We start from the raw sequence: 27104 nt of genomic DNA, 5'->3' as shown, positions 1-27104 counted from the left end.
TGGTGGCAATACAGTTGTTGGTACTGATGAAAATCAGAGCTCAAGTCTACTGTCTTAAAAAGCTGCCTTCTGTAGTTTCAAACTATATCATTTCAAACTCTAAAAAACCAAATGCACAATTAAAACTCATCATTTTTAATCAGAGGTCTACAATGCACACAGAATAGAGTCCCAGAATGTTTTGAGTTGAAGTAAAAATGATTTAAAACAATGATTTTTCTGCCCTTTTTTTTTTAATAATAGACTTTTACTTTTAAAAAGGTAACGCACTTTTAATGGCTGTTCCTACATACACTCACTCTCTCTCTCTCTCTCTCTCTCTCTCTCTCTCTCGAAGTTTTACAAAGTTTTGTAAAATCTGTTTCTAGGTGCTCAAAATTAAGTATGAGAATCACGGGCAATTTTTGAGGCCAAACATAGACGTGGCTGTTGATTTGGGAAAGTAAGAACAGGCAAAAAAGAAGAGGACAAAGAAAAAGAGGACACAGGAAACCTCTCCCAAGGAGAAGGGCAGTGCAAAGAGCCCAGCTTGCAGTCAGTAACTAACAATCAATGTCTGGCAAACTAACAGAGGATTCTAATCTACTGTATCATGTTCTCATTACCTGGCCACATAAAGGTCTTGGAGAGTTGAGAATTTCATCGAGGAAGCTGTCAGAACTGGCAAGTGTTAGTGTTCAGGGTTGCTATAAGGCTCAATGTCAACTACAAACCACAAATTTTCCCCATAATCGAACAGGACGGTCTTTACTACAGAACTCTGATTCTAGGGGAACAGGGCTCCCAGATTGCCTATAATAAAATATTTATTGCTCTTTCCATGTTATTTTTCCAAAATTCAGTGTTGGTGACATGGTGGTTTAAGCATTCTTTGACCCAACAATGACCAAACTCCCTGACGTAACTTCTAGCAATTTTCAATATGCTGTAACTTTTCAATATTCTGTCTGCAGCATATTCCCTTTGCCTACTGACACTGCAATTTTATCCAAAAGAAATTCACCCAGTTGGTCATACATGATATGTAGTCAAAGGCGTGCTGCTTACTCCTCGTGATGCCAATGTGATGGCTACCTGGCTTTTGCACCCCACCACCCATTTCACAAACTCATACAGATGTGAGAGTTCAGAAGAACAAAATCACTAACATCTTTCTTTCCTCCAAAGGGATAAAAGTTATATTGCAGAGACAAATACAGAAAAGGATACTCACCATAAGTGCAAATCATTTTACTAGCTTCTCTGAAGAGGAGAATTCCGTTAGGAGATGATACATCAAAATTCAAACGCTGGGATCTAAGAAATACAGCAAAATTTAGACTATATGTGCAGATAAGAAACCAAGTATCGGCTTAAAATACTCAGAATTTTCATTTCTTAGAAGTAGCAACAGTAAAATTATACCTTTTCTAAAGTGCCATTCCATTAAGCAAGTGTTGATAAAATGTGTGTGCTAATTTTCTCACTCTAAAGATACTAGAACAATTGAGTTATTTTCATTTATTTGCTGATTCAAAGACTTCATTTTTTATCTGCCCAAACAGTATATCATGGATCTCTTACCCTCCTCTCCTTTCATCCAAAGCGGTGGATAGATAATAATACAAAACCCCAAGTATGTATGCATAAGTTTTTATAGATACAGAGATTTACATTTGGGTTCTCCCATAGTGCCTAATACACATCTTTAAAACAAATTACAAAATCACAGACAGGAAATCTAGGTACCTTTCAGATTGTTCATATGCATAATGAATCATTTGGCACTGCAAGCGTATTTCAACACATTAACTTATATACAGACTATAGTCTCCATTGCACATAGCTCAAGAAAAGAGACTCAAACCGCAGAAGTTCTAAACAAGAACAATTCTACTTTCCTAGCTCCTGACAGTGGGGGGGGGGAGATTAGTATGAAAAGGATAAAGGGACATGCCATCCTGACAAAATATTGCTTTTTTTAACATTACTTTGGCTTTAGTTGGTTCTAATATGCTTTGTTGCGGTGCTTTTAAGAAATAATGTATATTTTAAAAAGGATTAGCAAAAAGATGAAATAGGTCACAGGCAAAGAAATATCAAAAAGTAAAGATATCTGCTGAAGTCATTTTGCTAGGAATAGAAATGCTTTCTCCTTAATGCTTTAGAATAAGTGCAATTATAACTTATTAGAAATGTTATTAAAAATATTTTGATTGTTGGCATACAATTCCTGATTTAAGAAATGTTTACACATAATTCACATTAGGTTCTAGAGAAATATAGACAAGTTGACATTTTCTGAGATTATAAATATTTACCACGTAGTTCTTAGGATGATTGTGCTGGATATGAATTATCTACCTATGGCAGATACAAAATACTCCGCAATATACAATGTAATGATTTTTTTCCTTTAGTGTTAACTGTTGTATCAGTAATATGCCATATTAATTATCTGTCTGAAAAAAATTATAATAAAAACTAAATTTACAATATAAAATACATATAGCTACCTTTTCTTCAGTATTTAAGGTACCTAGAGAACAGTTTCAAGAAAACTAACAGCTTTCAAAGGAATAATACTCACGTTTGTTTGCCAGGTCTTTTCCACCTCTTGTTTTAAAAATTTTAAATTATTGCTGTGAAAAACTCGGCACCAGAGATTAAATTAGAGCTGCAATCCATACTCCTTCCCTGTCCGGGTATCTCCCTTCCAACACGCAGTTTACAAAGAGGAACTGATGAAACAGCATGGCTAAGTGACAGGTAATTTGGTGCTTAGCCATATTCATAATGACATATTTTAAAGAGGTAAAACCAATTGGCTTATTGCCGTTTTCCTCTTTGGCCATACCTTTGTTAATGTTTACATACAGAGAATTTGAATCTCTGCTCGCCTATGCAAATGATCAGGTCAATGAGGCCATTTCTGAGAAGTGCTGTGGTTGCTATTTAAATAACAATCGTGAGTGCCCAAATCATCCACATTTGTGCATCTTGGCAGAGAGGACGAGGGATAACTTAGAAGTCAAAGTAGGGACCATCCCCAGGGCTTCTGAGACAAGGTACGTGTTGTCCCAAGAATTGCTCTGGGACTCAGTTGCCTTATCCATGAAACGAAGCATCTCAACTCAGAGACCTCTAAACTCCTTTGCTCTGCCACAGAATTGCAGTGAAGTAATTAAACAGTTAAAACGGCTGCCCTTCTTCCATTTTGTGCTTTTGAATATTTTAAATAATGGGGGCTATGGTCTTCTAATTTTTTTCCCCACTTCCCACAGACCCCATATATATATATATACACATAAGCATACTATATTCTTTCTCTCCAAAGGTCTCAACCTTATATCTCTAATGCTATGGCCTTCCATGATTATCTTAAGTTTCAGTTCCTGGGTTCTTGCTAAGCCTTACATATACGTACACCGGGCAGGGAAGTCTGACCTCTTAAGCCAAATAGCAGATGACTTTATCACGTGTCTATCATCCCTCTTACCTGTTTTGCATCAGTTCTGCCATAAGTTTCAAGATGGGAGTTGTACATGCTGGCTCTCCATACCACTGCTCAATAGCCCTCTGAAGAATGGGAAGATATGTTGGGTACCTTTTTTAAAGCCTGTTAAAGAATTTAAGGGTCAAAAGAAATAAAAATTGATGCCACTTAAAAAGAAATAAAAAGGAGGAGTTCCCGTTGTGGCGCAGTGGTTAATGAATCCGACTAGGAACCATGAGGTTGCGGGTTCGATCCCTGGCTTTGCTCAGTGGGTTAAGGATCCGGCACTGGCGTGAGCTGTGGTGTAGGTCGCAGACGTGGCCTGGATCCTGTGTTGCTGTGGCTCTGGTGTAGGCTGGCAGCTGTAGCTCTGATTCGACCCCTAGCCTGGGAACCTCCATGTGATGCGGGTGTGGCCCTAGAAAAGACAAAAAAGACACACACACACAAGAAATAAAAAGGAATCCACATTTGTTCTATGTTTAGCATACAACGCTGATTATTATAAACTGTTCTCCCTGACCTGCACAGCTGTATTTTCGGGGGTGGGGGGGAGAGAGGCTACAAATGACTTGCTCTTATTTGTAACATATCCCACACATTATATTGCGCTATTATTAGCATACTCTGTAAATAAAAGACATACTTTTCAAGTATCATGTAAGTAACATATTTCAAGAATTATGGTATGAAAAGATCACAATTTTCTTCTCTGCTTAGAATAAATCTCAAGTTCCTTAGCCTGGCAAACGAGGTCCTTAAGGTCTGGCTCCTGCCTACCTCCAGTCTCATCTCGTGGTACTCCTGCCCTATCTGCCATTCTTAATTCTCTGCAAGTCCACTGATGCCAACTCTGTCTGGTCTCCATTCCTCTACATGCTGCCTTTTCTAACATATTCCTAACTGTATTTCAACATCTAGCTCAAGTTTTACTTCCGTCAGGATGGTGACACTTTCTCTTTTGTGTCAAAAGGCATCAATCTCTTCTTCACCTAAGTTCAACGAGCACTCGGACCACGTGTCTCCTATACCCAACTGTATTAGGGTTGGCTGCTTGTGTTACCCGTCTCCCCCATTAGACAGTGAGTTTTTAAAGGGCAAAGACCTGTGCTTCCCTACTGTGTCCCTGCTAATTCCTACTGCCCCTCCTATTTCAATATAGGTGTCATTATTGCAAGAAGCTTCCTTCATACCACCCCCACTCCCCACAACTAACTGTGTCCCCTGTGTATGGCTCTGGTACCCTGTGCTAGTGCTACAACAGCTGCTTATCTCTGTTATATACTTTTTGAGGGCAGGGCCTCGGTAGTTATTGCATGCATGGACCTGGCACAAAGTAGATTTCAATATGTGTGAGTGAGGTTTTAGTTGGATGAAAACGAAAAGTATAACATAAATGAACTTGATTATTAACTCTTTTTTGGATACTTCCAGATAACTTCCTGTTTTACTTTTTTTCTATGGACTAGAAAATCTGTTATTTTTGACAGATGATAGATACTATGTGCTATGTACTATGCTAGGGCCTAGGGCTCCAGAAATAAGTGGAGACATGGCTTTTATTCTTGGGAAATTCAGGCTCAAGCCTGAATACATAATAGTAAGGCTGAGGACCCAAACTCTGAAGCAGTGCCAGAAGACCACAGGTGAGAAAACATTCCACCAACAGATCCGAGCACACGCTCAGAGATCCTGAGTGAGAAAGCAACTGGAAGACTCATCGGGAGACTGAAAAGACCCCAATCTCAGAATCCAAGAATGACATCAGCACACAGAAGCCCCTTTGCGAGGCATTCGAAAGGCATGTGGACCATCATATTTTTCAGAGCACACTGAAGTCACTATGGGATAAGGCCGGAGGATATGAGGAAGATGCTCCCTTTTCTGTGTGGAATGAGAGTGGTGGCAATTCTAATATGCTTCTGACAGAGGTGACTGCCACAGAGAAAATGAGTGATTATTGGAAAGCAGAGTAGAGGTCTACCAGGCAGGGAGGTTAAAAGGGCTTTGGAGTGAGAGTGCCAGGCTCGGATTACAGGGTGAGATTCAGAATCCACTCCAGCAGTTTAATTTTCCAGTGGGCTTGGGAGGACTGGGTATATGCGGATAGGAGGAAGACAATGGGCACCCTTAGCAGGAGTGGCACAGATCTAATCGCTTTCACCTAGATCTCCTCCATGAATCCTTAAGGTATACACCAGATAAATGAAAAAATAAAAACATTAATGATATGGTATTGCCTTATAAGACGCTAACTATGAAAAATCAAAAAGTATGATGTTTGCTTCTTGACAACATCCATTCATCCATTTATCCATCTATCCATTCATCTATCCAGTAGTTATTAGTATGTATTATGTGCTGGATCCCAAGAAAACAGAAATGAGTAAAAACATAATTCTATCCTTCTGAGATTTCACAGTAGGGAAAGCATTATAACATACTAGAAGGCAACAAGAGTTTCTGTTAAAACTGTTAGGAGCTAGGAGTGTGAGATTGTGGTTCCAGAACAGGAATAGTCTGTCAGCTTAGAGCTTATTTTAAAGGTATTCTTTGAATGTGCAATATCTATGTTTTCTTTCTTTGCTTTTTTTTTTTTAGGGCCACACCTGCAGCATATGGAGGTTCCCAGGCTTAGAGGGTGAATCAGAGCCTCAGCTGCCAGCCACAGCCACAGCCACAACGCCAGATCTAGAGCCGTGTCTGCAAGCAACGCCGCAGCTCATGGCAATGCTGGATCCTTACTCCACTGAGCGCAGCCTAGGATTGAATCCCCACCCTCATGGATACTAGTTGGGTTCGTTACTCTTAGCCACAATGGGAACTCCTGAATGTGCTGTCTATATCTCTGTTTATGGAGGCAAATGCTTCAGGGAAGCCTTCTCTCTCTCTGGCAAATGCCTATCCATCTTTCATCACCTCACTCAACTTTTACTTCCCCAGGAAGCCGCCTACTTTTTGCCCAAAACATCAATTACTTCCTCTTAAAGGTTCATATATACATGCATCTTTGTCGCAATACATTGACTGTTTATTAGTTATTTGTTGTAGCTATGAGATTATGCACTTTCAAGGAGCAATCCATTTATTTGGATTCTTATTAAAAGCAATTGTTTTATTCATTCCTCATGCCTAGCACAATGCACTCAAGAAAATTCTGTTGTGCAGCAATTTTTCAGGTTTACTTTCTTCCCTATTTCAATTGGATTCCTTTGCTTCGTTCCATATCAGGGAAAGGAAGTAACAACAGCAGGGGGTGGGGGTGGGGGTGTGTATTTACTTAGTGCCAGACACTGTACTAGGCCCTCTCTATATGTAGTTCACTCATGCTTACAACACGCCTATGAGACAAGTATTATTAGCCCCGTTTTATGGTGGAGAAAACTGTGATTCTGGGACATCAAGTCCCAAACCCCACAGGTTATTAAGTGATGAAACCAGGACTGGAATCTCAGACTGTCCTATTCCAAAGTTTGTTTTTTTCTGCATCTCCTGGTCTTGCCTCGTCTCTGTATAATGTGTTTATGCATCTTAGTCAACAGCACTGACTACATGATTGAAAAAGTATACTCAAAGATCAGAATCATGACAATTAAAAGCATGAGTATTGAGGAAATAGAATCATACACATTCTTTTATATATTTTTTCAACTTCCCTCTGGATTTTTGATATTTCAGTCTAAGTATGATCTCGGAAAAGTTTAAACAAGGTGACTAAATGCACTGGGAGGTAAGGTGTTTTTATATTGTTGCACTCTCACTATGGGGCAAACAAGTATCAATGATCCTTCTTAAACTCTCTAGTAGTGGAACAGCTTGTCAACATGGTTTCTGTGTAGTTTCAGGCAATTTAGGTTTGGTAGGACAGAGGGATAAGCAATGCAGTTTATGTAGCAGTTAATGCAGTCAATGTTTATAGAAATGTTTTTGAATTAAATAGCTAACCACTAAAATAGCATTTTATCAAATAATCGCCATAAATAAAACGCATTTTGACTTTATGATGACATGTGCTCTTATAGGACGTTTACTCTGCATGCTAAGGACTGTATGGCAAATTAAAGAACACACATTTATGTGGATAAAAGGCAAATAAACTTTCCCCAGCAGTAATGGGAGAATCATCACTGACGGCTTGACATATCAATATTTCAGGAAGAATAAATGACTTTCATATCCATGTTTTTTTAATCATATACTTACTCATTTTTACATTACTAGAATACTTTGGAAAGAATCTGTACTTTATCACCTGAGACTGCTTAAAGTATTTCGAAATATTTTAATAAAGCTTTTTGAATTATCAAATAATGTAACTTTTAAACAAATTTTACTATTATTATAAATATTTGCTCTTCATCCCTTGCCCAAAGGAAAACTATAAATCTTGTCTCAACTGAATGAACACCATTTATCATATTCATTTTGTTGTCAATATGATTATGAAAAGCCTTTGGCCTTTTCCCAAGGAAGCTGATTTGCTGCTGAAACTCAATTATTATAAGCAAGGCGGGTACCAAGCCATCCCATTTGGCAATCTAACACAACTTCCTGCAAAAGTGACACTTTGCCCTCTGCCCCTGACCCTAATAACATCAATGTCTATGGTCAAATGGAGGAGACAGTGGCTTCTGGTCCAAAACAAAACAGTAAGTCCCAAAGCTTTCCGTTTGCTACTTTCTGCCATCTGCTGGGCAAAAGTTTCATTTCAGACAGGTGCCAAAAAGGAGGAGCTACGTGAGGAAATGGAAAACACAGGCAATTAAAAACTCACGTTACAGTGTGTTCTATACATCTTCCGCAGTATCAGTTATGGAAGATATTTCTGTTGTTTAATGCCAAGGGGCAAGTTCTGACCTTAACTCCTTGGTTAAGATTGTTGATGAGGAAAACATGAAGTGTTAATTGCTGGACATCCTAGACTTACAGCTTGGTTCCAAGACCACCATCAAATTTAAAGTGCCCAAACTAGGTTTTTAAAATTTCCAAGTAAATGAAAGCTTTTACTTTGTGAGCTTCTTTTTCATGTTTAGAGAAATGAAAACGGTCATATGTAATTCGTTTATTCTTCATAGAACAGAACTGTATGACTTCCTATGTTAAAATCTACAGTCTCTGTACATATACTTTGTATGTTGATATAAAGACATACATGATTCCTCAATGGCATGGAAAATTCTCATCTCTAACCCTTCTATGGGCACATACGTCTGATGAAGGTTTTAACAGTGAGTAAAAATGTAAGCCAGTGTAAAACTTGTATTAAACAATTTCTTTAATGTGTAGAGTTCTCTCTGAAACATGCCCAGATTCTGTGAGAAATCTTTTTGGCCATCACTGGTCCACCAGTAGCTGAAGATTGCCTTTAAGAAGCTTCTTTTGTGATTTAGCTTATAAGGGAAGTTTGATAAGAAGGGTTTGAAAAGAGCAACTGAGAAATAATGTAACTTGAAAAATAAAATAGCTTTAAGGTTACTATAGAATTTTTCTTATGTGCTCTGATGAAACCATACATGAAACCATGTATAAAGGTATGAAAACGTTACGTTTCTGTGACTTGCATAAGTTACCACTTTCTATTTGGCTCAAAGAGGGTTCCTACGATATTGTTAAAACAATATTATTAGTAGCCTTTTATGACTACCGCTTATGTTCCAGACGTTATCCAAAGTGCATTACCGATTTCAGCGGTTACAATAAGCCCTAATACTGTATGTCTCTCTCTTTTTTTTTTTTTTTTAATAAAGAAACTCAGAAAGCTGAAAGACTTGCCAAAGTTTACACAGCAAATAGAGAGCTAGGAATTCAAGCCTGGTCTGCTTGACACAAAATCCATGTTCTTTTTACCCTTATGTGATGAGGCATTTCTGTGGGGGGATGTTTGTTTGTTTATTTATTTTGCTGTCTGTTCTAAGCCTTGGCAAAGGTAAATTCAAATTTTATATCAAATGAAAATTCTGACCATTTTATTTCCCCCCTTTCCTGTCCATTAATATTTCCATGATGATGAAAAACTATAGCATGATGAATTAAGCTTCAAAGAGATAAAGTGACCTCAGCTCTGCTAATTGAGATAGAGTAGAAATCCACATCTCCTTGAAAATGCCAAATGGTAGGATTCATTGATCCTGAGCTAAAGCTGTTAGCCCAATTATCCCGGCAACCCCAACATAAACAATCGTTTGGGGATGTGATTTTTAAGTTGTCGATATTTAATGGCACCAAAAAAGTGACCTCTCTGAGCTGGGTCTCCAAATGCTGTGCTCAGTTATCCGTACTGCTGCCACTGTGCTGTAATTTTTAGCTGATTACACATTAGTTCATTTAGCTTTGTTTCCTCTTCCCTACTGTGCCATACTATTAAACGAAAGCCAGGGGCCTGGCATCCCTCTGTGCACAGAGCTGGTATTGTCACAGTGTAATAAGGATACATCCAGTCAAACAGCATGGTGTAGCTGGTCTTTGTGTTCAGTGCAAAGGCAATCCCTCGAAGATCTCTTGCCAGCCCGATCAACATACGCTGTCAGTGGGAAAGAGACACAGTAATTGATTTTCACGTTAGCACAGAGCAGATGGAGTAATAATCAGGCAATAATGACCACATATCTGATTTTGATTCATTAGCTAAAATGTCTCGCTCAGACCCCTTTCTATAGAAAATCAGAGACTTTTAAAGCCAACAGACCATCAAATCTGCTGACCAACTCTACTCTGCTGCTTAGAAACTGAGACAATTCCAATAGCTTAGAAACATTTAGATTCTTAACATACATTTTGTTTCCGAATAGTGCCAAAAAAGAGGGCTGATACTTCTCCAAAACAGGAATGTATAGGATCTAGACATTACTTAATAATAACACGTCTTAACCACACTGGCTTGCAAGAAATCAGTCCCCACTACGTAACTTGGAGTCTAATCTGAAAGCACATTGGTGTTTAAAGATCCCGAAGGGATATGTGTAGCAACTTAGGAGGACAAAATAAAACCGGCCAGGTGACCTCTTGGGACTGTGACACCCTCACAATGGCGCTCACATTACCCAAGCCAGGGAAAGATATAAGGAAAAGAACTCTTCTATATCTGATATCAGAAGATGTGAACTGAAACTCAGCTTTACTTCTTAACTGTAAGACTTAAGGCAAAGCAATTTATCGGTCTCAGTTTTCTCATCTATAAAAAGGTCTAACAATGCCTCTCTCACAGAGGCACTGCCAGGAATAAATTTAATAAATGTATGCAAAAATGCCTAACAAGAGCCTGATACACATGTAAGTGTTCTCTAAATATTTAGTTTCAGGGACAAAAGCAAAACAAAACCTTGACTCTTAAAAGAGATCTGATTTGTACTCTGGACTCTTAATTAAGCCGTCCTTAGGATGATGCTTGGGAAGAGAAAAAGAAAACCCATGAACAGATGCTAGAATGCTACAACAACGAGTACAAATAAACATAATTGCAAAACAAGGGGGTAGGATAACTGAGATATGCAACTGTGATTTCTGAAGAAATATATCAGTGGAAATATTCTGCCAGAAAATGGTCTCTGAACTTTTTTTTTTTTTTAAATCACACTTTGGTAATGAACATCTCTTTAGGAAGGCACTTAAGTAACATTAAGGTCTTGGAAGTGAATCTTGACCCTTAACTTAATGACTAAAACACATTTCAAAGTAGGAAACAGTTTATCTGTCACAAGTTTCTGTAATTTTTGATCCTTCCCCTCATCCCCCCTCCTCCATACCTCACACCTAAAAGGTGACCCCATATAACTGGAAGTTGCTTATAAGAGCATTCATTTTTGGTACTGCCTAACAGCTTACAGAAGGAGGGTAATTTGCATGTCTGTCTGTAAATCCTGAATTTTTGCTTCTGCTTCTTTAAATAACTTACTCTTGTTCCTTTCATAGTCTCACCCGTCCTTGTTTTTCTATAATCGTCTAGTCTCCCTGTAGTTCTCTCATGTGACTGCTATTTTTTAAAACCATTTTGCCTTTCATGGAACCTGTTTTCACCACCTGGAACCTGTACCCCTCTTTCTCAGTTTTCCACATTTCTTGCAGCTTCCAGAACAAAATATGTCTGCTAAGAAGTCTTCTTTGAACATTTCTGCTTTGACCAATTCACTTTGCAGTCTTTCTCTTAAAGAAGCCTTTTTTGTTCTATACGTACTATCGACACTTACAGGTTACAACAGTCGTAAGTTTTTTACGTCTACACAAGTGTACCCACCATTCAACGTTAGTCAATAGGACCAGCGAGTCTGACTTTCTGTCTAGAGCAAAGGGCTCTTAAAATATTTTACACTATTTTTATTATACAAAAGGTTTATATTTATTTTAGCACAATTTTTTTTTACTTAAAAGATGCCAAGTTAATAGAAGGGCTCTATCTGACTCAATTCTAGGAATTATATCAATGTTTAATTTCAGAATGTCACTACAGAGAAAGCACATGACAATATAATAACTCAATGTGTTTTCAATAGATTCGACTGAGCAAGAAGATAGAGTGTTAATGTAAGAAGCAGATTTCTTACGCTCAAACAATCATCTCAAAGCAGCAAGAGGACCATGCTAATCTATACGGACGCTCGACACTCAGGGCTCCTCAAAGCACGCAAGTTCTGGTATGAGACAAGGAAGACTGTTAACCAGGAACTCAACCAGGCTACCAGACAATCTCCGAGAGTGAGAGGTGATCGGACTGAAATTTAGGGGAGGAGGAGCCACAACTTCTAATCTCATTTAAAATAGTGCAAAGAGGCTTATTTCAGAAGTTGCCTTTCTGACGGATGGGAGAAGTCAGAGAGGCTCCTGTATTTTAAGGGAGGCTATTTTGGGGAGTGGGATAGGTCTGGGGTATCTAATCCTAAGGATTCTTTTTTTTTTTTTTTTTGGATAGTTCAAGGAGAAAGCGCTCAGGGCTCCAGTCTCCTGCATGGCGAATGGCTGTCTGTGTGCCAAGTGTGAGATGGATAGGCTGGGAAACAGCTGAAATGCAGCTCCTTCCACCCTGACCCCCAAAACAGGGTTTCTAATGGAAAGTCTGACAGACCCTTTACTGTAGTGGCACTACTGGGGGCAGCTATAATATTATCCTCATAATTCTACTATATAATAACAACAAAGAAAAAGAAGGTGAAGGGTCATTGTGCTTTGTCTTTAGAATTAAGATGGCTGTCTTCATCCTTACAGCATACTCTTAATTCTGGAGACACATCTTAATAACCTCTAAATAGTTCCAACAAAAGAGCCGTGTCAGAGGAATGAGCAGGCCCCAAGGTGTTTCAACTGGAGTGTTTTCATCTGCCTTTATTGCTCTATCCCTCTCCAGAATTAAGGCAATAACCTGTGATAAATTATTCAGGAACTGCTACAGGGATCAAAGCAAAATCATTCTGTTAAAGTGCTGTTTGCAACATTTGGCACTTAGTGCGAAAACTTTTAATGTGCGCATGCTGAAAATCTAGGATTTTAAATAATTTAACATTGTGGAGTTTTTACGAAGGGACTAAAGATAGCAGGTTCCTATTTAACTGCTCCTCTTCCTCCGAGAAGTTTTCATTCATTTTCCTTAAAACCGATGACGTCATGGCCAAATCAAAAATGATGCATGGGGAGTCGGAGTACTGGACTACATTTTACTGTGTATACAATTATAGGGGGGAGAGCATATTCTGTGAACTAACGCTTTAGAGCCAGGTTTTGTCACAGCAATTTCTTTCCTTTCCCCTCTACTTTGAAAAGAAAAACCCAAGACAAAAATTCAATGTTCTCTTCAATTTTATTAGGACTAAGTAAGAAAACAAAGCTATAAATTTAAGAGTTTTGCAGCATTTCCTCCCTTCACAGGCATATTTCAATTTGGCAACACAGGTCCTTAATGCTTCTGTTCATCTTGAAATCCGCATTTGAAAAATATCTATAAATAGGGAGTTAGAAAATCCTGGTAAGGGTTGCAAATTAAATGAATTTGGCAGTCCTGAGGCATTTTCATAGAGATATTTTAACGGCATCACCTCCTGTGGATTGGAATACTAAATACTTTATTGAAGAACAAAACAGAACTGTTTTTATCTCCAGTACTTGCAAAATGAAGTACCTGAAAGCACTTTTGCATGTATTATTTATTCATCATGATAGAAAAATAGCCTTAACCTAATAAATTACATTTAAAAGCATTTAGTGCAAAAGTTTTGTTTATGATAAAGCAACAGATTTAGTTCTTTATCGGTAGCTTAAAGCACCAAGTTTTCTTTATACAAATTAGACAGATGGTGCTTACAGTAGAATTTACTAAAGGTCTGTCACAACAAATGCAGCCAAGCTGCATATTTAATCACTGCAGAATCTTGTCTACCTGCAGCTGCCAACTGCTAATCCAATTTCCCTGATAAATGTGGCAAGAGACACGATCAGCAATAAAGAGCATCTAACTCCATTTTCCTGCAGGGCGTCTTTTGATGAACATTTAGGACGGAAGCACGGAGTGCACTGTGTGGCCTTGGTTCGTGGCAGCTGCATGCATTCTGAGGCACAGTTCTCAGGTTACTCACTTAATTCTGCCACTATCATTACGTTGCTATTGATCTCAGTAGCTGTTGCCTACACAGCATTACTCTAGATGAAGCTGAATCAGGCAGTTATCATGCATCAAACTTGCTCAAAAGCCTGGAGATTTCCCCTTAATTACTTGTGATTTTATTTGCAAATACCGTTAAAGTGTAATCAAGCAGTCACTTTCCAGGGTCGTTAAGAACTTGCTGGTTTAGGGATATATCGCTGGAACTCCATTAAAAATGACTCTAGGAAGATGGTTTCTATCAAACTAGATGGGATTACATCAAAACGGGCTTGGAGTATAATGAAATCTTCAAATGAGACAAATGTAATTTTTATAAAGATGGTGTTTGTCAACCTCATTGCTTCTTTTTGATATTTAAGCCACCTTACAGTTGCAGAGATTTTTTTTTTTTTTTTGGTCACTAAAAATATTTAGAAGACATCTAAAAAATAAAACTAACCCGAGTAGAAACTCTGGTGAGGAATTTCAGCAACACTATAAACACAAAGAAAATGCCTAAGATCTTTTTTTTTTTTTTTTTAATTTTATGACTATTGCATGTTGATAAACACGTATGTCAAAGACTCTATTTCCAAATACAAGGTGTAGTATTTGGTTAATTATGTTTTGGTAGAAGAATTACACTAAATAATCACCAAAGGCCATCATACTTCTATTTGGCTTCTTACTGCTATTTTTTTTTTTTTTTGGTAGAAGAAGAGCCATGCAAAATGATGGTGAATATTTTCAACATATTTCAAACAACAATAAAACATGACTCAAGCATCACCAACAAAGGTACCCACATTCTCAGGTTATATTTATTAGTCTTTTAAGAATAATAACCAGTGTCAATCTATTTAATACAGTCCTGATACATTAGAATTTCAGAAGATGCTATTCCTAGCTAGCAGATCTGGTGCTCTCCATCCCCCATATTAAAATATGGGGCTGTTTTGTCACAAACAGCTTGCTACACTTAAGGATTTTACTAATAAAACATAATGTTGTCTTAGATATTATGACTGTTGCCACAGCTGAACTGACTTGTCAAATCAATCCTAATATGGCTCCCACAGGCACATAAAAACCTTATTTAGCTATCAGTTATCCTAATCACTTTGTTCAGTTTAAGAATGCAATACTTCAAGACCAGCTCCTATTTATACATATATGCCTAGCCATTTAATAAAGTCTTGATTTATACAAATTCTTGTTTAAAAATATTTAGAGATGTAACGTTTTAGCATGTTGTATACTTGTGCATTCCTCCGTGTAAACATGTTGAAACCTACCGTGTGGTGTCGATGAGGGAACAGGGACGTTTAAAGTGGGGTACCCACGAGAAATGTCCTTCTAAAAAAGATACTAAGTGCCACAGGAGACAAATGTGTCACCTAGCTGAAATCATTTGATGACCTCCAAGTCCACTTGTATAAGAAACTGGAAACGTACTTTTATGAAAAGTACAACTCAAAGACACATGCAACGGGGAAATTAAGATTGATGAGGCACAGAGCACGCGCGCGCGCACACACACACACACACACACACACACACGCACACAAGCAGATCTTTTTCTGAACCTAGATATCCTAGAATGAACAAAATCATCTTTTCTCATGTTTGGAAACAAACCCACCTTTACATCTTCTTGTTTAAAGTTGTTGTTGAATATTTGTAATACTGTTTCAAAAGAGACTGTAAGAGGCAGCATGAAATTCTCAAATTCGTCCTCATCTTCGCCTATCAGAAAAACAAAAGGGTCATCACGGTTTAAAATGCGTGCTATTGTCCATTAGCCTCCACAGAGTGCGCTTCATTCAGGCTTAGAAATGTTCCCGAGCAGGGGTCAGCCTGCATTCACAGCCACACCACATTTTCTGCTTTTGGCTCATTGAATATTCTGGTGTTTCGCCTTCTCTTTTGCACCAAATGAAATAGCAAAATTACTTACCAGCCATTTTTTTTTTCTGGCTCTTTATTGGATCAAACAGACACATGCCCCGGGCATCTCAGCCCTTCAGCTCTTCGGGCCCCCAGAGCTTCCCTGATGCCTCAAGGAAAGCCACTTTCAGAGCTTCCGAGAACAGGATATTTTTTCTCCTTCTCTTTAGGTGCCAAAACCCTAAAGGGCTCACAGACTCAGGTGCCCAGACAGCCCTAAGTTATTATTCTCTTTTATTTATGTTCTTTTTTTATTAATTTGTTAAATAGATGTCAGGGAAACTTTTATCCGCCAAATACGATAGAGTCCCTTATGGGTCATTTGGATTTTAAGACATTCTCCATGAGTACACTTCCTCTTACAATAAGCTTCCTTTTCTTTATAGAAAAGAGGGGAAAGAGGCATTTTCTATAGCTTTTTTTTCACTTGGAAAGGTAGAATCTTCACTTAACACGTGGATATGCACAATTGACAATTTACATAATACCCTTTGCAAAGGTGGTTTCCTTCAAATGAGAAAGTTTTCTCATTCATCCTACACCATAGGGAATTGTCAGTCCCACTTTACTGATGAAGAAACATGCAGAGAAATGTTAAGGGACTTGCTCAAGGTAGCATATTTAGTTGGAGGTGGAACTATACTGTCCAGACCTGATTTCTACGCTATCGGCTTTTAAACAGGGCAGTGGAGAGGAAACAAGGTCTCAGAGACCAATAGGTCTCAAAGTTTGGTCCTTGACCTAGCAGCCATCAGCATCACCTGGGAACCTGTTCACATATAAAATCCCAGGCTCCATCGCAGATCCAGCAATTTTTGTTTTAAGGGGCCCCCCAGGTAACTTAGATGCATGCAAATGTTTGAGAAACACTGACCTATACATTACTCTACAGATAAGGAGACTGAGATCCCAGGCCACACATACAGATCAACAGCAAAATCAGGATCTTTTGACTCCTAAGGCGTGGCTGACCTGGCTGACTCTGATCTGTGATTTCTTTTTTCCCCCTTTAACTTAGATACTCGGTTTTTGGGGCCCAACAGAATCAGGGACTTAGCTTTGTTCACAGAGATGTCAAAAGGCCAATGAGCCTCTCTTAGTATGCTGTTCAAGACAAAGGATCAGAGTACTAGGTTAAGGGTAAGGCAAACCAAATTACAGTGACCTGGTGGTGCAAGGATGGCTCATCTGGCTCCAAACTGTCATCCCCGCTCTGTCAACTGGCTATGCGACCAAGTTATTCCAACTGGTGACAACATTAGAGAACTTTATAGAAGCCTGTTTTATTTTTCAAAGTTCAGGTCTAACGAGAGCTTTCCCCATGTCTGAGCTAAGCTCCCTCTCAACTACTCTAAGTTCCCACTCCGAGAATTCCCCTTCTCCCTTTGGGGGTCACACAGCATTTTGTCTGATTATTTACCTTTGATTCTTTTTTTTTGCTTTTTAGGGCTGCACCCACGGCATATGGAAGTTCCCAGGCTAGGAGCTGAATCGGAGCTGTAGCTGCTGGCCTACACCATAGCACAGCAACGCACGATCTGAGCCATGTCTGTGACCTACACCCCAGCTCTCTGCAATGCTGGATCCTAAACCCACTGAGCAAGGCCAGGGATCGAACCTGCCTCATGGATGCTAGTCAGATTCGTTAACCACTGAGCCACGACAGGAACTCCTCTTTGATTCTCTGGATAGCATTTACCTGTCTGCAGTGAACTGTAATGTGGCAGATAGCTATCACCTATATCATTCCACCACTACCACCATTTGATGAGGGTTACTGAGGGGATTAAATGAGATAAAATTTATAACGTGTATGTAAGTTATTAGCTCTATCAGCCTACACTGATAGTATCTTTGGCTCTGCTTCTGGAGAGCCGAGACTGCATCTCTGCGGTTCTCTGTAAAGGAGGATGATGTAGGTAAGGCTCTGCAATGAACAGCCCCCGTGTCTAGCTCCACCACATTCAGTTCAACTTTGGATATGCAGCTAATCACTTTGAGTCTCGGTTTTCCCATCTATAAAATAAGGATAAAAATGCCCATTTTTTAGGATTATTGCATATATTAAATAACACAGGGAAAATGGAGAATGCTTAATAAATATCACTGGCAGTATCGGTATTATACTATTAGCACCTAGAACAGTGCCTGATACATATGAGGGAACTACTGTAACTGAATGAGAAGCAGTTGCTCAATTAAAGGTAAATTTTAAAAATATCTTAGTTTCTTAACACCTAATATAGAAAAATGACTGACTGAAGGAAACATTGGCACATCCTTAAATATACAACATATACATACATTATATTTAAACTATGTAATCTCGCTCTTCTAAGATAAACTATTTTCTAAATTGGAATTAATGAGAACAGTGATAACGATCCCTGCAGGCAGATAAGGGTGCCAGATAGAGTGGATGCTTCGAAAGTTCTATGCTTGAATCCTGGTTTTGCTACTATTAGCTGTCTGGTGTTGGATGAAGTCTCTTCACTCATCTGTAACTAAGAGACATAATGTTTACTTCATAAAGTTAGCTGTGAGGATCAAGTGACAAAAAACCTGTACGGCCCCCTTGCTCAGTGTCTAGCACTTAAATGACAGCCATGAGCACTTCTGTGGTTCTGAGTTTACCATGGACTGAACAGAGGTGATTATGGTGAACAGATAAAGTGTGACCACGAGGCTGCCAGTCTAAGACCCTCCCTTGGGGAGCCAGGTAAAGCTGGGTACTCAGAACAAAGACAAACGCAGGACTCGACCATTGAAACTCTTCCCTTGGGCTACTGAGGGGCAGATCAAAAAACTTCCCGACTCCCTCTCTTTCCTCAAATTTTGAGGCAAATATGGATATATGAGACCAGCCACCAAAATGTGCAGGGAGACGTCAAGGAGCAAACACTAATGCAAAGCAATGTGAGCAGCAACTCGGCTGCAACGTCACTGCCTCAGAAAGGCCTTGCCTGACCACACTTCCTAAAACCATACTGCAGTGCCTGCCTTCTACCCTCAGCCACTTTGCGACCCCACAAATGACTTCCCTTTTCTTAGGGGTCTTGCTACGACCAGCTGTTCACTTACACTCTTTATGCCCTGTCTTTCCTACTAGAATGTCAGTGCCTTAGGGAAGGAACGTGGTCTGTTGGCTCATGCCTCCCCAGTGCTAGAAGAGGGTCTGGTGCTCAAGAAATATCTGTGTCGTGACTGAATAACAGCAGTTATACCCTGAGTGCTTATTATGTGCAGGCATGAATTTACTCAACAAACACCCACGTAGCTCTTGCTATATTCAAACCACGGTTGCGAGTCATTAATGGTCACAAAAATCCTATGGAGTGGTAGGATGATCTCCTCCATTTTACAGGTAAACAGAGAGGCTGAAGGACTTAAGAACTTTATCCGACATCCTTGGGGGCTGGTAAATGTCAGTGAACCAGGGTCCCCAATTAGGTCTGCTTTACCCCCAACTTCGTGTTTCCCCCCTATGTCTCTGATGGGGTGGAAGGTGTCAGAGGTGGCGACTGAAGTCAGGGTCACAGACTCTGGAGCTTGCAGCCGCACGAAGTTAGAAGAGGCTGAAGAACAATCCTCTTGGTTCTGGTGAGGAGAAAGGAATTCCTCAGCAATCACTTGCATTTAAGGTAGGCAAAAGAGAGACACTGGTGCATTATGCCTATAGAAATGTTCGTTTCGGTTAGCACGGTTCCTATTACTGTGATGGGATATGTTGTATTATCTAAGCCGGAAAACTGGTCATTTTGTTTATCTCATGCAAACAGTTTTATACAACATCTACTACAGATTTTTTCCTCATCTGTGTTACCCATGGAGGCCTCATTTATTGTTTCTGACACAAAAAAGAGAAAATATGAGTTTACTCTCTTATAACTTCATATTCAAGTACTCAATTTAGCATGCCAGATGTCTATGTGATCACTTTATGAATAATAATGGGAGTCATTTTCTAACAGCCAGTTTTTTTTCTAACAAGACAAGGGCTCAGACATCAGTATAATTTGAAGGTGAAGTGCCAATTTATAGGCTACTATTTTCACTGGCATCAGGAAAAGTAAATATTAATATAACAGCGTGAGTTCTCAGTCATGCATAGATAAGATAATATTCTTCAGCTTTTGGGGAAAACCCAGAGCTAAATCCTCTACTGAATTTCCAAGGATCTGATTCAACAGAAATTTATGCATTTTATGAATTTCATTTTTTTCCTTCAGAAAAGTCACATTAAAATACAAATAGTAGCTCTTTCAGTATGTGGGCTCTTGGATATTTTATTTATAGGACACTTTGTTATTTTGTATAACTTAAAACCTAGGTTGGTGGGAATGTGTAATGGTGCAGCCAATATAATACGATGCAGCCACTGTGGAAAACAGTTTGGCAGTTACTCAAAAAGCGAAATACAGAGTTGTCAGATGACCCAGCAATTTTATTCCTGGGTATATGCCCAAGAGAACTGAAAGCATATGTCCACACAAAAACTTAACACATGAATGTTCAGAGTGGCATTACCACAACAGCCAAATGGTGGAAGCAACCCAGCTCTTCACTGACTGAGAGCTGGTAAATAGAATGTGGTCTATCCATACAGCTGAATGTTAGTCAGCCAGAACGAGGAATGGGGTACTGGCATCTTCTGAAACATGGAAGAACCTTGACAATATTACGGTACTTGAAAGAATTCAAATACAAAGGTTTCGTGTGATATGATTCTACTCACACTAAATGTCGAAAATGGGCAAATCCATAGAGACAGAAGAAATCAGCAGCTTCCAGTGGCTGGGGGGTAGGGCTACTGGGGAGTGACTACGTTAAGGCACAGGGTGTCCTTCTGGGGTAATGAACATACTCTGTAATTAAATAATTGTGAGAGTTGTACACCTTGTAAATAGTCTAAATACCACCGAATTGCATACTTTACCAGAGTAACTTTTATAGTATGAGGTTCACACACAAAAAAAGCCAAAACTCCAAAACCTACCACCAACAAAAATAGGGGTTTGCTTCCCACCATCCCCCCTTTAAATGTATACAGAACAGAGAAACTTATTTTCTCCAATTCGAATGCAAATAGCAGCTAGATTACTGAAGGACTGGGGGAGTGGCCAAGGAGAAGCAAGTAATACAAATAAAATGGTAATAATAAATGATGGTAGCCAACAGTTACTGAGAATTTATTGTATAATAAATATTGTGTGAAATATTTCGGTGTTAGTGATAGGTCAGTATGATAGGCTGAATAATGGCTTCCCAAAGATGTCAACATCCTAATCCCTGGCAATTGTGAATACGTCAGGTTACATGACAAAGGAGAATTAAAGATGCTAATCAATTGACTTTAAAAGAGAAGATTAGGAGTTCCTGTCATGGCTCAGCGGTAACAAACCTGACTAGTATCCATGAGGATGTGGGTTTGGTGTAGATCCCTGGCCTCCCTCAGTGGGTTAAAGATCTGGTGTTGCCGTGAGCTGTGAGCTGCGGCTCAGATGGCGTTGCTATGGCTGTGGCTGTGGCCAGCAGTTGCAGCTCTGATTCGACCCCTAACCTGGGGACTTCCATATGTGCAGGTGTGGCCCTAAAAACAAAACAAAAGAGAGAGAGAGAGAGAGAGGGAATGTTATTCTGGGTTATCCAGGTGGGTCCCATGTAAACACCATGTTCTTAGCCCACATGGACTTCTGACCTCCAAAACTATAAAATACACTTGTAATATTTAAGCCATTACACTTGTGGAGATTCGTTAAAAGAGTAATAGGAAAACTAATATATCAATAAGGATCAAGTCTAATGCTATGAAGCTCTTAATGAGAATTAAGAGGAGAGACAAACAAGAAGATACAAAGGAAACGAGTGAAGAAAATGCAGCTGGGCTTCCATATGCACTAGTTCCACATCCTTGAATTCAACCTATCAGAGGTCAGAAATATTCAGGAAAAAAAAATTCTAGAAAGTTTCAAACAACAAAACTTGAATCTGCCATGGCTGGCAACTATCTACAGAGTGTTTATAGCAAAGGCAGATTTTGGTATCTAGGGGGTGGTCCTGGAACCAAGCCCTTTTGTACACTGAGGGACAACTGTAATCCATTTAAACCAAGTACTGGAGAATAATCTTAGAGCCAGTGTCTTGTGCAGGTCTCAGTCCACATCATCTGCTGTTTCAGTGCTTCAGTAGGAGAGCACTTTGAAAGTTCTATTAGAAAAAGGCTTGAGAAATGTGCATGGCTAGACTTAACCTGGGCCCAAATTTGTTAGAACGGCCTAGGAGTTCTACCTGGTTTTGAAATGACTTTTAGTTTCGGTCAGGACAGGATGCTCTAGTGCTTGTTAGGAAGTATTATCAGCTCTTGCTTCTACTGGAAAATAACAGCCCAAGTACTGAAGGCAGAGTAGGTGCATTAAGGGTACTGGATTTGCCTCATTTTGAGGTCCCAGAGTCAGTCAATGCCCAATAGTGCATTCAATAAATACCTGTCTAAGTTAACATGTACTGAGAACTTGCTTTGTGATAGCAACTGTTCCAGGCCCTTTCACACATCTTTATCTTACTTAAACCACATGACCACTCTTTAAAGTAGGTATCTCCATTTAATAGAAGAGAAAATTGAGGTTTCCTTTAATTCCTCTCTCTAGGGAATCAGAATATTTACCTTCATTCCCAAAAGAAAAATACACCTCCTACTGCAGACTACTGTACTCCCTGTCTAAGAAACCGACCCTAAAAGTTTCATCCCTGAAGCCTCTCATTCCCTGGGGGTGCTCTGGACTCTCTACCCTCAGAACCAGGTAAGTTATTAAAATTGAATCTGGACTTAATGGGCTGCTTTCCTGCCTACAGGGCCAGCTAATTAGTCTTAATTATCTCATTACAGAATCTAAGTATTTCCAGCTGCTTCTTTACCCCTTATTGCCCACCTCCCCCCAACAATGTCTATATTCCAGATAGTTTCTGCCAAGTCACGGACACAGGTGATATATTGATGTATTCTTCCTATCTATCAGAACATTAGCCATTTCTGATCAAGTGTCTCACTTTCTAAATCCTCCTGGGATATCTACCCCTGTGTTCTTTTTTCCATGAGAAGAAATATGCTTTAGCCACTTATTCGATATAAGGACAAATTTCAAAAACTACACTTGACTTTCACTGACCAGAGAACAGTAATACATCTATATAGGGCAAATAATAAACATGAATCTTATCTGTGTATTCGACAGAAGCTTGGAAAGTAATCCCTTCTCCCTTCTTCTCACTGCCCTCAAGCCTAAAATCAATCATTCAGTCCAAATAGTCCAAATGAAAACAAAGAAGAAAAAGTTACACTTCCTAATTGATTGAGAATGTGAAAGGCGAAATAACAGCTTAGCGGAAGTGAACATGTGGTGAGAGGGCTACAAGTTATAGCACTGACCTTGGGCAAGTCATTTCATCCCTCTGCATCTCACTTTTCTAACAGGTAATGCAATAATACCTATTTCATATGGGCTGTTGTGAAGATCAAAGAGGAAAATGTATGTGAAAGTGGTCTACGAACCATGAATTTGTCAACAAATGTTAGTTATTACTAAAAAGAAAAGGAGGGGAGTTCCCTGGTGGCCTAGCAGGTTAAAGATCTGGTATTGTTACCGATGTGGCACTGGGCTTGATCCTAGCTCAGGAACTTCTGCACGCTATGGGTGCAGATCAAAATTAAAATAAATAAATAAGAGAAAAAGAGTTTCTTTCCTCAGTGTATTTTCACTTCTATCTCTCCCCGCCGCCGCACCTTTTTTTTTTTTTTAGGGCCATACTTACGGCATAGTTTCTGGGCTGGGGTCAAACTGAAGTTGCAGCTGCTGGCCTGTGCCACAGTCATAGCAATGTCGGATCTGAGCTGCACCTGCAACTTACACCACAGCTTGTGGCAGTGCTAGATCCTTAACCCACCGAGGGAGGCCAGGGACCAAACCTGAATCCTCATGCACACTATGATGGGTTCTTCACCTGCTGAGCCACAACAGGAACTCCCTCACTTCTAACTTTAGCAGATATTTCTAGAATAGCTTTCTCTCTTTCTTTTTTTTTTTCTTCTTAGGGCGGCACCTGCAGCATATGGAAATTCCCAGGCTGGGGGCTGAATCAGAGCTGCAGCTGCTGGCCTGCACCACAGTCATACCAGATCCGAGCTACGTCTGCAACCCACACCACAGCTCACAGCAACGTCGGATCCTTAACCCACAGAACGAAGCCAGGGATAGAACCCGCATCCTCATGGATACTAGGCGGGTTCTTAATCTGCTGAGCCACAATGGGAACTCCTAGAATAGTCTTTTATTTAATTCATTTACTTGTTATTTAAAATTTCTCAAATTTAAGCTAGAGAAATATCTTCAGGTGCCAATTACTTGTTATAAGCCACAAGAGTAGTTGGATACTATATTACCTTCATCCCTAAAGAGAGAACTGTCTTTTGATGTCTATAAACACCATTTGAATATTAGTATCCCCCGAGCATTAAAAGTATGACTGCGTGCTAGGTTCTGACTATCTGAGGAAAGCACTGCTCACTCAGATCCCATCAACATGATTCTCATCTGAGTAGTTCAATCTAAGATGCAGTCATAAAATGTCCAAGGAAAAATCAACTGTGACACTGAGCAATTCTAAATTTATGGTTGGTTAAAACTTAATTTGCAACGAACAATATTCTCTATAAAACAAAAAGCTCTGTTGTAGTTCTTTCCCACACTTCCTCTTTCCAATATTTGTCAACGGAATTCACCTCCATTCAAATTAAACAAAATAGAAGGTTTTTATTTATTCAAGTATTTTACACTGAAAAGCTCCCTGGAGGTTCTCCATTTACTGGCTTGGGTAATATTATCTTTCCTTTAGTTTATTAGATTGACAAAGTTAATTTAAAAATAACCTTGGGAACTTTAAGTGATTCTTGGAAGGGCTAACTAACATGCATACACATATGGTCGGTCACCTATTTTCTTCTGTATATATGCTAGCTCATTAAGGGGTTTTTTGCATTAATTTTTATAATTTCTGAAAATACAAAAAATATGTTGCCAACATGAAACATCATCATTCTGATGATGAAATGCTTTTAATTCTGTTCTTTATACAAGTGAACATTTTGTCTAGTTTAGCCAAGGAGCAATCTGATAAAGTGGTACAACTGTTTATTGCCAACCCCCCTCCCCATTTTAATCTGAAATACAACCTGGGGCACATAGCATCTAATTAAATTCATACAAAGTACAAATTATTGAATAGAAACCAAAATGCATTTCAAAGTAAATACCAATTAATGTGACACTCAATTTCTTTCTCTTTTCTAGTCACTCCAATGTGTATGGCTTATATACAAAACATATTCAATTTCTTTTGTAGGATTCAATTAAAATATGCTTTATATTTCAATCTAAGAATCACATCCAACACTTCGCAAGTAGGTTGGTTAGGCAGTTTTTCTATTTGATTCTTACAAAAAAAACCCAATGACATAAAAAGTTCCTCTTCAAATTTTTCTTTGTTTAATTTGAGAAGAATTCTCATCACCCGATATTCCTCTCATTTAATACGTGGATCTGTGCTTCTGTTGATAACGGCACTATTTCTTTTTTCCTTGTTTCCATGACAGTGAACACACAATAGAAAACTACAAAGCCATATATATAGGAATTCTGACAGCAACATCCAGTCAATCTAGTTTGTGAGACAAGCCTTCAAATAATAAAACTGTGTTCAACAACAGTCAACAAATGATCCCCTATAAAGCAATAACTTGAACAGACAGCAACAAGTGACTAATCGAGCACAACAGTGGCCAAGCGTAACTAATCACTTGCAAAGGTAATCAGCCACTTGATTTGTTTTGTTTTGGAGAGGCCAATGATCAAAGCTACTCCAGAGAGAACACGGCAGGCAGAGCTGGCTTCAGGAGCATGATCATGCCATTTTGGTTACAGTACACTTGTGTGTCATTCATTCATCAAAAACTAACTGAGCACCTTCAGTGTAGACATACTGAGATTGGTGCTAGAAAACATGAAAAAGGCAGAGTCTATACCTTACAGGGGATCAACATATTTTGGGAAGAAGAGCAACTCTGGTTCTTAACAAGGGAAGAAAGCTCTGGTAATATATACCACAAATCATCACTTGATGCTTACAACATACATTTATTTATATTTTTGGCTGCACCTGCAGCACGCAAAAATTCCCAGGCCAGAATTCAAACCTGAGCCATAGCAGTGACAATGCCAAATCCTTAACCCCTAGGCCAACAGGGAACACCTATGTTTCATTATTTTAAAAAGTGAAAAACACTAATAAATAAAGCTTCTTTTCAAATGATATATAATTTCCACGCGTGTAGTTGCTATTGTTTTTAATTTTATCTCTTTCCAGATTCAATATACTTATATTGAGCATCTACATAGACCAGGTACTTCCACATTGCCTCGTCTTTTTCTTTTTCCCAAGGTATCTAAAAATTGTTTTCCATGTAATAGATATTTACCTAAAAATATGTGAATTAAAGAATATCAATCTATACAGTCTTGGGTTAAATATTTCAAAGGAGTCTAATCCTGTGAAACCTAATAATAGCCTATTATTCAAATTATATATTTTTACTTCAGTTTCTCGCACCTCATAGGTTACATTAAGCAATGCTAAATAAAAGTACTCTTCAAAAAGGCAATGTGTGGAGTTCCTGTCATGGAGTCAGCAGTAACAACCTGACTAGTTATTCATGAGGATGTGCGTTTGATCCCTGGCCTCGTTCAATGGGTTAAGGAGCCAGTGTTGCCATGACCTGTGGTGTAGATCACAGGCACGGCTCAGATCCCATGTTGTAGCTGTGGTGTAGGCGAGCAGCTGCAGCTCTGATTCAATCCCTAGCCTGGGAACTTCCATATGACGCACTTGCGGCCCTAAAAAGCAAACAAAAACAAAAACAAAACAAAAACAACACCACACACACACACACACACACACACACACACAAGACTAAAGGCAATGGGCAATGCAGTGTCTTTTTGTACCATCGTGACTATCAATTACCAACGCAATGGTAGGAGGGCTGTAAATAGTGACAGTGCTATCCTG

The 27104-nt window shown here is 39.1% G+C and overlaps 1 protein-coding gene across 5 annotated transcripts in view; it reads right to left on the bottom strand.

Annotated features, from left to right (window-relative positions):
• The window catches only part of RANBP17 (RAN binding protein 17), a 332066-nt gene that overhangs the window by 59159 nt on the left and 245803 nt on the right, over positions 1–27104 (bottom strand). For all 5 annotated transcript variants that reach the window (XM_047786458.1, XM_047786108.1, XM_047786195.1 and 2 more), the window contains 4 exons: positions 15682–15785; positions 9907–9995; positions 3479–3586; positions 1214–1296 (listed from right to left, as the gene is read on the bottom strand). In XM_047786458.1, the coding sequence (XP_047642414.1) occupies positions 1214–1296; positions 3479–3586; positions 9907–9995; positions 15682–15785 (384 nt within the window). The remainder of the gene's footprint in view (positions 1–1213; positions 1297–3478; positions 3587–9906; positions 9996–15681; positions 15786–27104) is intronic.

This window comes from Phacochoerus africanus, chromosome 1, assembly GCF_016906955.1.
Source record: "Phacochoerus africanus isolate WHEZ1 chromosome 1, ROS_Pafr_v1, whole genome shotgun sequence".
NCBI classification, from domain to species: domain Eukaryota; kingdom Metazoa; phylum Chordata; class Mammalia; order Artiodactyla; family Suidae; genus Phacochoerus; species Phacochoerus africanus.
The sequence above is the reverse complement of the archived record's forward strand: the minus strand, read 5'-3'. Positions and strand labels throughout refer to the sequence as shown.